Source organism: Phyllobates terribilis, unplaced genomic scaffold (assembly GCF_046119375.1).
Source record: "Phyllobates terribilis strain yellow unplaced genomic scaffold, ASM4611937v1 Scaffold_3__8_contigs__length_932513732, whole genome shotgun sequence".
Classification (NCBI taxonomy): domain Eukaryota; kingdom Metazoa; phylum Chordata; class Amphibia; order Anura; family Dendrobatidae; genus Phyllobates; species Phyllobates terribilis.
Window position 1 is genome coordinate 365,914,540 of NW_027362763.1, and position 13,800 is coordinate 365,928,339.

The following is a 13,800-nucleotide window of genomic DNA, read 5'->3' on the forward strand; positions in this document are numbered from 1 at the left end:
AATAGCCTTCATTTCTAAGAACAAGAATAGACTGTCAAGTTTCACATGAAAGTTCTCTTTTTCTGGCCATTTTGAGAGTTTCGTAGAACAAACAAATGTAATGCTCCAGATTCTCAACTAGCTCAAAGGAAGGTCAATTTTATAGCTTCTCAAATCAGCCAAACCGTTTTCTGCTGGGCTAACATACTTGTGCAAGGGTTTTGTAGGGTTTTCTAAACATCCATTAGCCTTCTTACACAGTTAGCAAACACAATGTACCATTAAAACACTGGAGTGGTGGTTGTTGGAAATGGGCCTCTATACACCTATGTAGATATTGCAATAAAAACAAGATGTTTGCAGCTAGAATAGTCATTTACCACATTAACAATGTATAGAGTGTATTTCTGATTCATTTAATGTTAGCTTCATTGAAAAAAAATGTGCTTTTCTTTCAAAAATAATTACATTTCTAAATGACCCAAAACTTTTGAACGGTAGTGTATATTCCTTATCTCGGGCAGCGTACAGTATTAGTATCTGAGTTGCTTAACATACAGCATATACACTTATCTCTCCTACATTTGTGGACTGGCTTTAGAAGTGTAAAAAAAATAAAACAACAGACACCAGTGCTTTTTTTAGTATCTCCTCCTCTAAGTCATCTGTCTCTTTATTGCATCCTGTCCTTGAAAGCTGTTCAGATTCTGCATCAGTTGATTTTAGTCTCATAGAATAGAATTGGGCAGAAATTCCAGGATAACTGACTAAATAGCCGGGCAAACTATTAATGTATGGAAGCATTGGCCGTCCCTGTATGTCTAGGGCAAAGAAATAAGTCTTTATATTTGCCTTCTTCCCTCAGCTAATCTATGGCTAGAAGTTTGACTTTGGTAAGGAACTTTGGTTCCAATCTGAACTAGTCTTCTCCACTACCACTAGATTTTGCTCATATTACTAGGAATGGTTAAATGTCTTGCTTTTCTCAATATATCTGTTTCAATCATTGATCTACAGAATTTTTAGGAACTATTCTGCAGGCTTCTTTCTCTGCATTTATCTCCACTTCTTCTTAACCCCTACAGTTTTTCATAGCCTGACCACTTATGATCTGCTTCACTGCAAGTATCCCTGTAGACATACTTTCCTTACACATACTGTAAAGATATCATCTTGGCACAAATACTGTATATCTATAAGTCATATGAATGTTTGACGGGAACAAAGCATATGAACAGTTAATATTCCTATAGTTAAGATGTCAATAATGTCATTTACATATACGGCCTTCTCTGGTTACATTCATATTATTGTAAGATCACTTGAACATATTGGGAAAGAATTATTAAGCAACTGTGCCAGATTTCTGGCAGAAAGAAAGTTGAAAATGTTGGCACATGTTTGTCTAGTAGAAAAATGGGACTTTTTTTTCTTCTTTTGCCATTCTTGTCCCTCCAAATAAAGGGTTTAATGTAGAAGCCTGTGGCCACCAGCGGTCCAACAAATGTAAATGGGTTACCCAAAATATACAAAGTTAAATAATGTTGGTTGCCAATATTGTAGAATAGCAAAATCAATAGTACTAACCCATTCTGTTACTCAGCAATCCGGAGTTGACCGTCCTGCAGCTTTTCTGGTCTTTGTTTACATGCGGTTGGCATGTGACCGCTGCAGCCAAACAAAAATCGGAGTGCAGGAGGAGGGTCAGCTCTGGATCACTGATAGAGAGATTGAGTTAGTACTAATGCTTTTATTATTTTACAGCATTTCAAGACAGCATTATTTAAAAAGTCTTTACCCAGCTATAAGTCAATACCTGATAACTTAACAGTGCTTGGCATAGACTCTAATTTAGGAGTATATTACAAATCTCTGTGGTACCGATTCACAATGCTTGGTTCATAATGTTTTGAGGATCCATCAGAACACATTTCTGGCATGCTATACTATGGACAGCACAGTGTTAATAGCTCTGTAATATGGACCTGTTGATACTATGTGCCATTGTACAGTGTATGTGCATGTTTCACTGTTGTGGTCATGAACCAATATATGGAAATCATCTAAACACTTGTAGAAAAAATGATTGATAATAATTAACACCTAGTAAACCGGTAATAAAATATTCTACTTACTATTTCACACTTATGAGATATACATTATGCATAACTTGTGGTGCATGACTATAACAGTGTAAGATTATTTTGGAGATGGGTCGTCAAAGACATATCAGGTATTTCACAGCTAAATATAGCCCCTTACCACTTCAGAAATCACCTTCTGGACGTCAATGCCAATGATTTATCAGTGGAATACAAAATTCATGATGGCACAAAGTTGGTCATCAGCTACATCTCAGATGTCCTGCCTTCCTGTGGATTGCATTTTTTTAATTTAAATTTTAAAATAATTAATTAGATTGGTTGGCTTAAATAGTCCCTGTGATGAGCTCATAAATTAATCAACTTTTCTCTGGGAAACTGGCAGACTGCATAGATTTTGATACTCAAAACCCCTTTTAATGTGATGAGCAGCAATTTGCTATTTATTTTTCTATATTTTATTCCTGTATTTATTTTTGAAGTCATAATATTAGACTTTTCATTGAAACTGAGTTGGTGTGAAAATGTATTTTTAAATATTATTATTTCTCTGTTGCTTAATCATGAGATATAGTTGACAGTGTCTTGCACATGACAGACATTTGTTAGCTTGGGACTGATAGATCAGCACTGCTTCATTGGTATCACTCTAATATGTCACTTGACTGATCATCAGACTAACATGCACATGATGCGAAAATATTGCAAAATAAATTTGTATGGTTGATAAACATCATGATACATGGTGTACAGTACTCTCCATCTATGACTTTAAAGGAAATTTGTCAGCAGGATTTTGCCCCCCCTCCCCCAAACTATCTAGCTCTTTCAAAGACTAGTCCATCAATACCTCTACATGGTCAGTCCGCTCCTCCTTTACTGAGAAATCAGCCTTTGTAATGATGCTCAAATGAGACTGAAGATCTGAAGCCTCTGTCACTCCAGCTCTATTTCCCACCTAGAGCTGCCTCCTCCTGCTTGATTGACAACCTTTATGCTGTATGACTTTAGGCAAAAGATCCGGCAGCTCTTCAACCTCATTTGTATATCAACTCAAACGCTGGTTTCTTAATAACCAAGGAATGGACTAACTTTGAAAGAGCTACATGCACATAAGTAATTTGGGGTGTAAAATCGTGGTGACAGATTCCCATTAAAGGGTATTTTCACAATTGACATTCCTCACCTATTCATAAAGTACAGTGTCTTGAAAAAGTATTCATACCCCGTGAATATTTATACATTCTTTCGCGTTTGTATTCAGCCCCCCTGAGTCAATACTTTATAGGACCACCTTTTGCTGCAATTACTGCTGCAAGTCTTTTCGGGTATGTTTCTACCAGTTTTTCACATCTAGAGGCTGATTTTTTTTGCCCATTCTTCTTTTCAAACTAACTGTAGCTCAGTGAGATTCGATACTGAGCTTCTGTGAACGGCAATTTTCATGTCTTGCCACAGATACTCAATGGGATTTAGGTCTGGAATTTGACTGGACCATTCAAACACATGGATATGCTTGGATCTAAGCCATTCTATCGTAACTCTGGCAGTATGTTTAGGGTCATTGTTCTGTTAGAAGGTGAACCTATGCCCCAATCTCAAGTCTTTTGCAGCATTTAACTGATTTTATTTCAGGATTTCCCTATATTTAGCTCCATCCATCTTCCTGCTGCCAACACCACATTTGATGGTGGGGATGGTGTTTTCAGAGTGATGTACAGTGTTAACTTTCCGCCATACTTTGCTGTGATGACACAGCATTTAATCTTAATTATCCAGACGTAAATTCAGTAGGCCAGGTGACATATGCTATTATCTTTATGTTGACTTTTCAATTTATGTGTTTTTCTTTGGTTGGTCAAGAAACACAAACTGTTATTTCTATAAGCCTGGATGTTGGCACTTGAGTTGATATTTACTTGAACTTATTGTTTTCTAACTTTGCAAGACAGGGACACATGACACATGGTCATTAAACAATGGATGTTTGCTAAAGTTAACTATGTTAACTAGTTAACTATGTTAATTTACTATTGTGTGGGCCCTGTGGCTTGGTGACCAGCAAAACAGAGAAGGGCAAACTATGCAGATCAATTAAATGCTCAAACATTGTGGATGATGATGACCTGAACCACAGATGTGGTTTTAAAAAGAATTTGAATAGTTCTGCAAGAAGAATCAGAGTGACTTGCCAGAGCACCAGCTAGGACTTAATGGCTCCATCAAGAGGGACACAGATTTGAATTTCTACAGGTTGTCAGCTTAGGGGACCACGGCCCCAGCTGGAAGAACACAGATGTACTCCATTGAATATCACTGAACCCATGGATACGTTTGGAGAAACCAGGTTGGGACCCTCCGGTCATCTGGTCTCATGGAGATGTTTGGGATAGCCAGGTTGGGACCCTCCAGTCACCTGGAACCCATGGATATGTTTGGAGTAGCCAGGTTGGAACCCTCCGGTCACCTGGAACACATGGATATGTTCAGAGAAGCCAGGTTTGGACTCTCCGGTCACCTGGCCTCATTGAAATGTTTGGGGAAGCCAGGTTGGGACCCTCCGGTCATCTGGTCCCATGGATATGTTTGGCTGAGCCAAATTGGGACACTCTGTTCACCTGGCCCCCATGGATACGCTTGGAGAAGCTAGGCTGGGACCATCCGGTCGCCCGACCACGGGCCTCAATATACTGTCAGCTTCCTAAGTGGGTGCCCGCCAAAAGCAGGGTGCCACTGGTGGGGACAGTTGGCCCTGGAAGCCCCGGAGTCGCAGCTGCTTTAATCCCGGCGAGTCAGCGGAAGGGTGAGACTCTGTAATTTTGCACCATCTTGGGTATTTTGCTGGGACTGTTCTATATGTTATTGTCTGTGTGGTGGTTCAATGAAGTATTGCCACACTGTTTTACCCTCACCCTGTGTTGTCTGAGTGGTATTCTGCCCATGGGAGATCCCCGTGTCTCCACAATTGCGTTTTGCATTTAGTCCAAAAAGTTCAGCTTTGGGCTCATCAGACCAGAACACCTTCTTCCACATGCTAGATGTGTCCCCTACATGACTTTTGGCAAACTGCAAATGGGACTTCTTATGCCTTGCTTTCAAAAATGGCATTCTTGTTTCCATTCCTCCATTATGGCCAGATTTGTGGAGTATACGACTAATAGTTGTCCTGTGGATAGGTTCTCCCACCTGAGCTGATGGATGGAACAGTGCTCCATGAGATGTTCAGAGCTTGAGCTATTTTTTTTTATAACCTAACCCTGCTTTACTATTCTCCACAACTTTATCCCTGACCTGTCTGGTGTGTTCCTTGGTTCTCAAACAAACTTCTAAGACTGTCACAGAACAGTTGTAGTTATACTAAGAATAAATTATATACAAGTGGACTCATGTGAGAAAATGTGGAAAAGTTCACGGGGTATGAATACTTTTTCAAGGCACTGTAGATGATAAACACTTGATTGAAAGGGGCCGTTTTGCTTTAAATCAAACAATTACTAGAATGGGGGTCCCAAGCCTCCCCATTTCTCCTCACTGTGAGGAGAAGCTTTAATAGAGAAGCGATCAAGCATGCACTCTCTATTTAATATCTCTGGGACTGATATAAAGAGCTGAGCACTATACTTGACTTGTACAGTTCTGAACTTTTCAAAGGTTCAAAGCATCCATCCTTTACTGAAATTACATAGCTTGAATGTTAAGACCACTCCGGAAATCCTAGGATTGTTTTTGTATTAGTTGACCAGGATTAGAAAAATGTGTCTGCTTTCTTCCAAAAAAAATGCCACACCTGTCCACAGGTTGTATGTGGAATTGCAGCTCAGCTCATTTACTTCAAGGTAGCTGAGCTGTAATGCCACAATCCATGGATATGTATGGGGCTGTTCCTAAAAGAAAGAATCCATGCCTTTATTTAACCCATTACTGCTTTATGATGCATACTGTATATATCCTTCATGGACCTTATAGGAGTGTGTAGAGCAGGCTCAGGAACAGAGTCTGCTCCACACAGGACTCATGCTAGCTGTGTTAAACAGCTGACATCTACCTATAACAGCAGAGATTGGGAACATCAGCTGCAATAAAAATGTTTAATGTATCCCAAAATGTTGATATTTAAAATTGCAGATTAGAGCTCGAAAAACAAGCCCTCATTCAGCTCCTTCAGCAACAAAACAAAAGCTATGGGTCTTGGAAATGGTGACACAAACCAAAGTTCCGATTTTTTTTCAAGGCATTGAAATAGTTCCTGGTCGGTTTTACCACATAATAAGCATCTTAAAACAAAACCTAAGAAATTATGGAATAGTGTTTTTTTTTCACCATTTCTCATCACTTTATTTATTGTTCCCCATTTTTCTGTACACTATTTGGATAAAGTGCATTCAAAACTAGAACTCGTCTGAAAAGCAAAAGTCCTCATCACAATGGAAAAGCAAAAATGTTATGGCTCTTTGAAGTAGGGTAGGGAAAATATTAAACGCAACTTTGGCTGCGACCTTACAAGGTGAATTTTGGACAGTTTTTTTGAGTGATGTGCACTCACAGGAGTCGTGGACTTCCCATTGCTAAACTATTGAGTTATAGGCATTTTGTCTATACAGTAAAACACAGCTAACTGCAACAACATGGCATTATTTGGTACTCAAGATAATAATATATGTATGTACTTTTAAGCTTGCAGCTGTTTAAAATGTTAAATTATTGCCATTTTTTCCTCTAGTTCTAGGGACAGGCTGCTGCCATGTCTTCTAAGGTTGTTCCTTATTATCAGAAGAGACAGAAGCATTATGACCACTCTTACCGCAATGTTCAAAGCAGATATGTAGTCCAGGAATATTCAACACAAAAGTAAGTGCTGCTTGTAAATGATTGAATTGTACTGTATATTTTTCATTGACAGTCAATAGTTGATGAAGGCATTAGGCAACTGTCATTTTTGAAAGCTCCTGCCAAGTAAAAGCCCTCAATGTAGTATGGCTGCTGCAAACAAAATGTAATACAAGACAAAGGAAACCTGGGCAAAAAGATAGTTTTTAAATGGTCATATAATTAAAGAAGCACTCCCATCAAACGTTTTATGGCCTAAACCTGTGTAAATATGTATGTAGTCTAGTGTAAGTGCGAAAATATGCTCACCGATTGCCGTCTTCATGGCTTTCCAGTGCCACTTCAGGCTACTACTCATTTCTGTGTCAGCTATTCCAACTCACCGGGGTCTATGTGTGAAATGGAAGTCACTTTTTCAGTGTAACCCTATAGAGCCTTGTTCTGATCCTTATTCTGATACTCCATAGAATAGCATTGTAAAAGCAACTTCATGCTCATGCATAGACCCCAGTGTGATCCCACAATGTGGAATAGAAGAAGACCTAATTGGAATTGGAACTTGGGGAAGATGGTGATCGGTGAGTATATTACCGTACTTACACTACATTATGTGTACATTGGTGAGAGTGCTCCTCACAACAAACAAAATTTAATTATTACCTACTGATCCAGGGAGAAAAACGAATTTAATGACCTATTTTGGGTAATAATATAATTGTATAAATTTAATGATGTTGCATAATGACATATATAAAGGAGGTAGTAAATAATAGTCAGAGTTGTCAGTCAATATTAGCAAAGGCAAGAAATAGCAAGATATGCAACAGGACAGGATTTGCATGATACTATATTTTAATGGTGCACACCCAAGTCTCACTGGTTGAGCACCTGTGCGCACTACACTAAGGGTATGTTCACACATTGACTTTTTTCAGTGTTTTATTCTACATGGAGTTGCAGTGTGTTGGAACAAAAAACACTACATACATCATGTGTTTTTGATGCATTTTTCATGCTTTTTATGCATTCAGTTGAATGGGTAAAGCAACAAAGGAAACATGTTGAAAAAAAATGATATGCTGCGGTTTTAAAAAAATGCTCCACAGCTCAAAAAATGCATCTGGTCGTGAGATTTTAGAAATCTCATTTATTTTTCTGCTACTGTAAAATGCATTGCTTTTTTCCGCACAAAATAACACTGCAAAAACATTACATGTGAACAAGCCCATACACTGTTCTGCATCCTGGTCAGTTTATTACAGATAGTCTTTGTGTTATATTACATTTTGTTTGTTGGTCTGAAACCATTAAAGAATAATGGCCCTTTCAAAAAGCTTTTGACATGTCAAAAACACAGATCTGCGGGTCCGGGTGCTGACACCTCCACTGATTGCTACAAAAAAGGAGCAGAGGAGCTCAGTAAACCTCTGTTACAAGAATGAAGACAATCTCAATAATAAATGAGCCAAAGCACCTTAAATTTTTTTAAAAAGACAAGTTTTGACCATAACCAACGATTGTCATCTGATTTGGTATAAGGAATGACTGTCCATTTCAAACAACGACCAATGAATGCTCGCAATCATTCCAAACACCAGTCGGACATATCAGATTGTTTTGGACTGTAATCAGCACTGACTGAATCATGGCCCAAAAATTATCAATATGGGGTAATTGGGAAAAGACTAACGATTGTTGGACTATTTTCATCTAATGTGTATGAGTGCCTTAAGTCCAGAAGAGCAATGCTTGGCAGAGAATTTCTACTCCTTCATGGAGACTTCAGCACTTGGACCTCCACTGATCAAAACGTCTCTGTAAGGCCATGTTCACACGACCGTACATTTGGTCTGAGTGCTCTCCATGGAAAAACTGACAGCTTTCGGACAACATTATACAGGAAACTCTATTTGGCATTGTAAATTTTATTAACTGCTAATGTATAAAAATGGATTCCATACTGATGTAAAAAAATGTACATACGGATGAACCAAAATGGACATACTGATTGCGTATGAATTACATATGACTGACAATTCAGATGAAAAATTCTCTGTTTTGGTTGAAAATCGGACAATTTTTTATACGGTCGAGTGAACTTATCCTTAATTATGAAAGGTTTTCTGAAAGTGCTTTCACACATTAAGTATAGGAAAATAGAATAAATGAAGGAGGGAATAAATAGTTTTTCAATGCAGTAGAACTTGATATAACAGTGTGGTACACGTGGAAAATTTGGACATTGAATAAAAGAACTAGCTGTTAGAATTGTTTTAATGCATAATTTTCAATTAAATTAATAGAATTGCCAAATAATGAATGAAATTTTTTTCTGTGCTGTTTCTGTATAATAGATTTTCTCAATGCTGTTCTTTCTTTCTTTCCCTTCAGTTCATTGTCTTACATACATTAAGGAATCCTTTCAGTTTGTGTTTTAATACAGTATATTTTTTCTCCATAATTGCTCAGCAGCCATCTTTATTATTTTACAGAAAAGAAACAAAATTGTCAGTCTAAATTAAGCTACTTTGCTTATGGTCACAAACTATGTGACTCTTACATTCTTCTTTCAATATTTCAGAATCTGTGCTGATTTTTAAAACAACCAAAGAGAGAAGTTCCTTGTTTGTAGAGTATAACACGCATACAGATTTGGGAATGTTCACATTGCATTTTTGCGTTTGAGGCGGGCACAAAAGCGCGGTCAACCATACTTTTGTGCTTGCCTCAGAAAGGTGGACAATGCCGAAACAAAGGCCAGACAGCACAAAGTGATTTATTAAAGTGAATGGTACCATCAGGTGTTCCGCCTGAATCCCATTTTTCCAGGTATCAGACAAAAGTCCCAACAGAACCACTGATTTACGGCCCAAACGCCTTACTTATTTGTGGCTACGTTGCAAAAAATGCAAAGAGAGAGAATTTTCACACAGAGAGTAACTAAACAAAAATGCAAAAACACATATGATCTCTGCTCAGTAGCCTAATTTAATTAAAGCAAACTACCACCATCACAAATAGTTCACTTACATTCATTATTTATGCTCATTATATCTCCCTGTACTACCAGCCCTTACGGAAGTTGGCCCCCAACAGACATGTATGTCCAGCCTCTGAGACCTATGTTGAGGGCCTGTGTCCCCAGTTTGAAAGGAGACACCATCATGCATATCCACTCCGATCAGCACAACGCTCTACTATTTTTATCAGTCCCTCAGACATTGACTGAAGCGGTCCGCAGCTCCATTCTAACAGAGAACACAGGACCCCCATGCTACACAATCACCCCACAGCAATCATATGTTTATTATCGCTAAATGTTTGCTATGGACCAACATTTTTAAATGTCGAATACCAATTTGTACAAAAATATGGTGGTAAGTTGAGGCCTTGAAGATTCTTAGTCACAATGCAAAACCTTTAGGGGAACCTTTCACCTACCACATACTGTTTATAATACCGATGGATTTAAATGTGGCAGAAGGACAATTTAATTTGCTACCTTTGCATCTCTTTTAGGGTAGGGTGACACGACCGTTTTCTCCACATCCAAGTAAAATGGTCCTATTATTCTGATCAGACATTTTTCTTTAATCAGAGAGGAATCCGTTTTTCTTGGATATGGAGAGAAAAAAAAATTCTCCCCCTTGTCCATTCTGTCAGTCCATGAAAATCACACCACACTTGGATGTCATCTGACTGCGTTCAGATTTTTTCACGGATCCATAGACTTGCATTACTGATTTTGATCCGACACTTGGATCAAAATCGGAGGTGTCTCCGATTTTTCCCACGGACCACTTGGTTCGAGGAAAAAATTGGACATGTGCACAGCCCCAAAGATTATCATAGGTATAAGTGCTGTCCTTGAAAACCATGGAAAGCACTCGGATGAGAAAAATGGTCCTGTCCACGAGTCCTTAGAGGGATAAAGAATTCACACTGCCGAAAAGTTTATAACTTTATTAAATCACTAAAGAGGTCTTGTCATTCGCCAAAAATATGTCACTTTAAACTGGTAGAAATGCTGCTGTTCTCCTGAATTTTTGTTTATTTTTGGTTCCTGCACCACGTTCTTGAAATATGGCCTTGTCTTCCTTATATGTAAATTTAGTATTGTTAGCTAAGTAGGTGTGATCCTCAGGATGACACCCATAAACATGCATTGAAGATGAAGCCCACTTTGCAAAAGAGAGGACCATATTTCTAGAGAGATGAAGTAAGAACAAGAGAAAAATAAAAACCATAATCAGAAGAACAGTGGCATTTAAACCACATAATAATATTACAAATTTATGGCAAGTGACAAGAAACAAACGGCTGATGCTGTCTGATTTCAAACTTGTATAATCTTCCTCACCGCCATGAGGAAGAGCTGGAGCCTGACCGCGACATTTAATAATGGAATAAAGATACAGTGGCATGTAAAAGTTTGGGCACCGCTGGTCAAAATTATTATTATTGTGAACAATTAAGCAAGTTGAAGATGAAATTATCTCTAAAAGGCCTAAAGGTAAAGATGACACATTTCCTTTGCATTTTAGGCAAAATATATACAGTGTGGTCCAAAAGTAGGTGGACAGAAAATAACATTTATTTTGATTTATATATAAAATTATATTTACTAACACAAGCATAACATTGACAACTACATTTTATTCTGAACAATAATACAAAAGCCCTTAAATTTTATCAACGCAGGTGCTCAAACTGTTTTCCATTACAATTTGCACAGCTTTGAAGTCTGCCTCTTACGCTTCGACAAACTTTTTTGCGCAAGTCTCTTTGGGTATCAATTTCTTGAAATGCATCTCTTATGCAATTTTTCAAATCACTGACACTTTTTGGTTTTCGACTATAAACTTTGTCCTTGAGTACTCCCCAAAAGAAAAAATCCATTGGGGTCAAGTCTGGTGAACGTGCCGGCCAATCAAGTGGGCCTCTTGAATAATGTGGAGGGGCCCCATCTTGTTGGAAATAAAGGTCATTTGAATTAGGCTGTTGCTGTAACTGGGGAACAACTTGATTCATTAGAATTTCGAGATACTTATCTCCTGTGACTGTTCCATCAAAAAATATTGGTCCTAAAACACCAAAACTTGAAATACCACCCCAAACATTGACACCAGGCTCAATTAGTTGTTGCTCTAATGTTAAATGCATGTTCTCATTATTAGAGATGAGCGTTGTTCTACTCGAACTGTTCGCCAATCTCAAATTCGAGCTGTTTTGGGCGGTGTTCGAGCCGTTCGGCGAACACGAACAATTTGAGAAAAATTCGGCTGTTCGAGGTTATGTTCGATAACTGTTCGTGCACCAAAATCATAACTGGATTTTTTCTCAGTAATGATGAAAATTAATGTTAATACGCAGTTTGAGTGTACAGCGGGGTGGGGGGAGGGGCAGGGGATGGATCTCTGCAGGAACAATGAAGATCTCCATTTTTTTTTTCTCTTTCCCGCATTTACAGAGGGGAGGTGCAATCTGTCAGCCTATCAGCAGCGCACACACGGAGCGAAGTGCTTTTTTTCACACAAGCAAGGGCATGTGTCATTGGCAGTGTATGTCACATGTCCTTGCCCTATAAGACCAAGCCATTTTCCCCGTCGCCACCATTTTCTCACTGCTGCAGCTGCGTGTTAGACGGCACCGCTGTTGCTGTGTGCGCTATACCTTGTTAATTTCAAGCCAATTTTCGCACAAATCTACAGATAGCTTGGGAGTAGGGAATAGTTGTGATTGCAGTCCTTTTAAGGACTAGGTTACAGCATTTCCTACGACTTTTATCAGGCAGGTCTGTGCTCTTAAATAGATAGATTGTGGGAGTAAAGACTAATTGTAATTGGAGTCCTTTTCAGGACTAGGTTACATCAGTTCCTATCAGTTTTTGCCAGGCAGGTCTGTGCCAGTGCTGTGCAAGTTTTTTTCACAGCATTTGGCTGAATCTAGCAAAGCTAATCCTTTTTGGCCTATTGCAGAGTGTGTTAGTCAGTGGAGTAGCCTATCTGTGTTGCAAGATATACCACCTGTGTATAGAATACCAATTTTTTTACTGCACCTAGTGAAGTAAAATCTTTTGGGCATAGCATCATTCTATTAGTCCATCTATACTGACCTCCATCAGGTTGCAAATTGAATATAATTTTTTTCTGCATCTAGTTCTGAAAAAATATTGGGCTTCTAGCTGTGTGTGGGACTTGTTGTATTAGTCCATCTATACTGACCTCCATCAGGTTGCAAACTGAATATATTTTTTTCTGCATCTACCTCTGAAAAAATATTGGGCTTCTAGCTGTGTGTGGGACTTGTTGTATTAGTCCATCTATACTGACCTCCATCAGGTTGCAAACTGAATATATTTTTTTCTGCATCAACCTCTGAAAAAATATTGGGCTTCTAGCTGTGTGTGGGACTTGTTCTATTAATCCATCTATACAGACCTCCATCAGGTTGCAAACTGAATATATTTTTTTCTGCATCTACCTCTGAAAAAATATTGGGCTTCTAGCTGTGTGTGGGACTTGTTGTATTAGTCCATCTATACTGACCTCCATCAGGTTGCAAATTAAAAATAATTTTTATCTGCATCTAGCTCTGAAAAAATATTTGGCCTTCTAGCAGTGTGTGGGACTTTCTCTATTAGTCCATCTATACTGACCTCCATCAGGTTGCAAATTAAAATTAATTTTTATCTGCATCTACAGTACCTCTGAAAAAATATTTGGGCTTCTAGCTGTGTGTGTGACTTGTTCTATTAGTCCATCTATACTGACCTCCATCAGGTTGCAAATTGAATATAATTTTTATCTGCATCTAGCTCTGAAAAAATATTTGGCCTTCTAGCAGTGTGTGGGACTTTCTCTATTAGTCCATCTATACTGACCTCCATCAG

At 38.4% G+C, this 13,800-nt stretch overlaps 1 protein-coding gene across 4 annotated transcripts in view; it reads left to right on the plus strand.

Annotated features, from left to right (window-relative positions):
- Positions 1-13,800, plus strand: part of MYOM2 (myomesin 2) — a 286,047-nt gene that overhangs the window by 75,109 nt on the left and 197,138 nt on the right. For all 4 annotated transcript variants that reach the window (XM_073675391.1, XM_073675390.1, XM_073675389.1 and 1 more), the window contains exon 2: positions 6,802-6,929. In XM_073675391.1, the coding sequence (XP_073531492.1) occupies positions 6,823-6,929 (107 nt within the window). In that variant the 5' untranslated portion in view covers positions 6,802-6,822. The remainder of the gene's footprint in view (positions 1-6,801; positions 6,930-13,800) is intronic.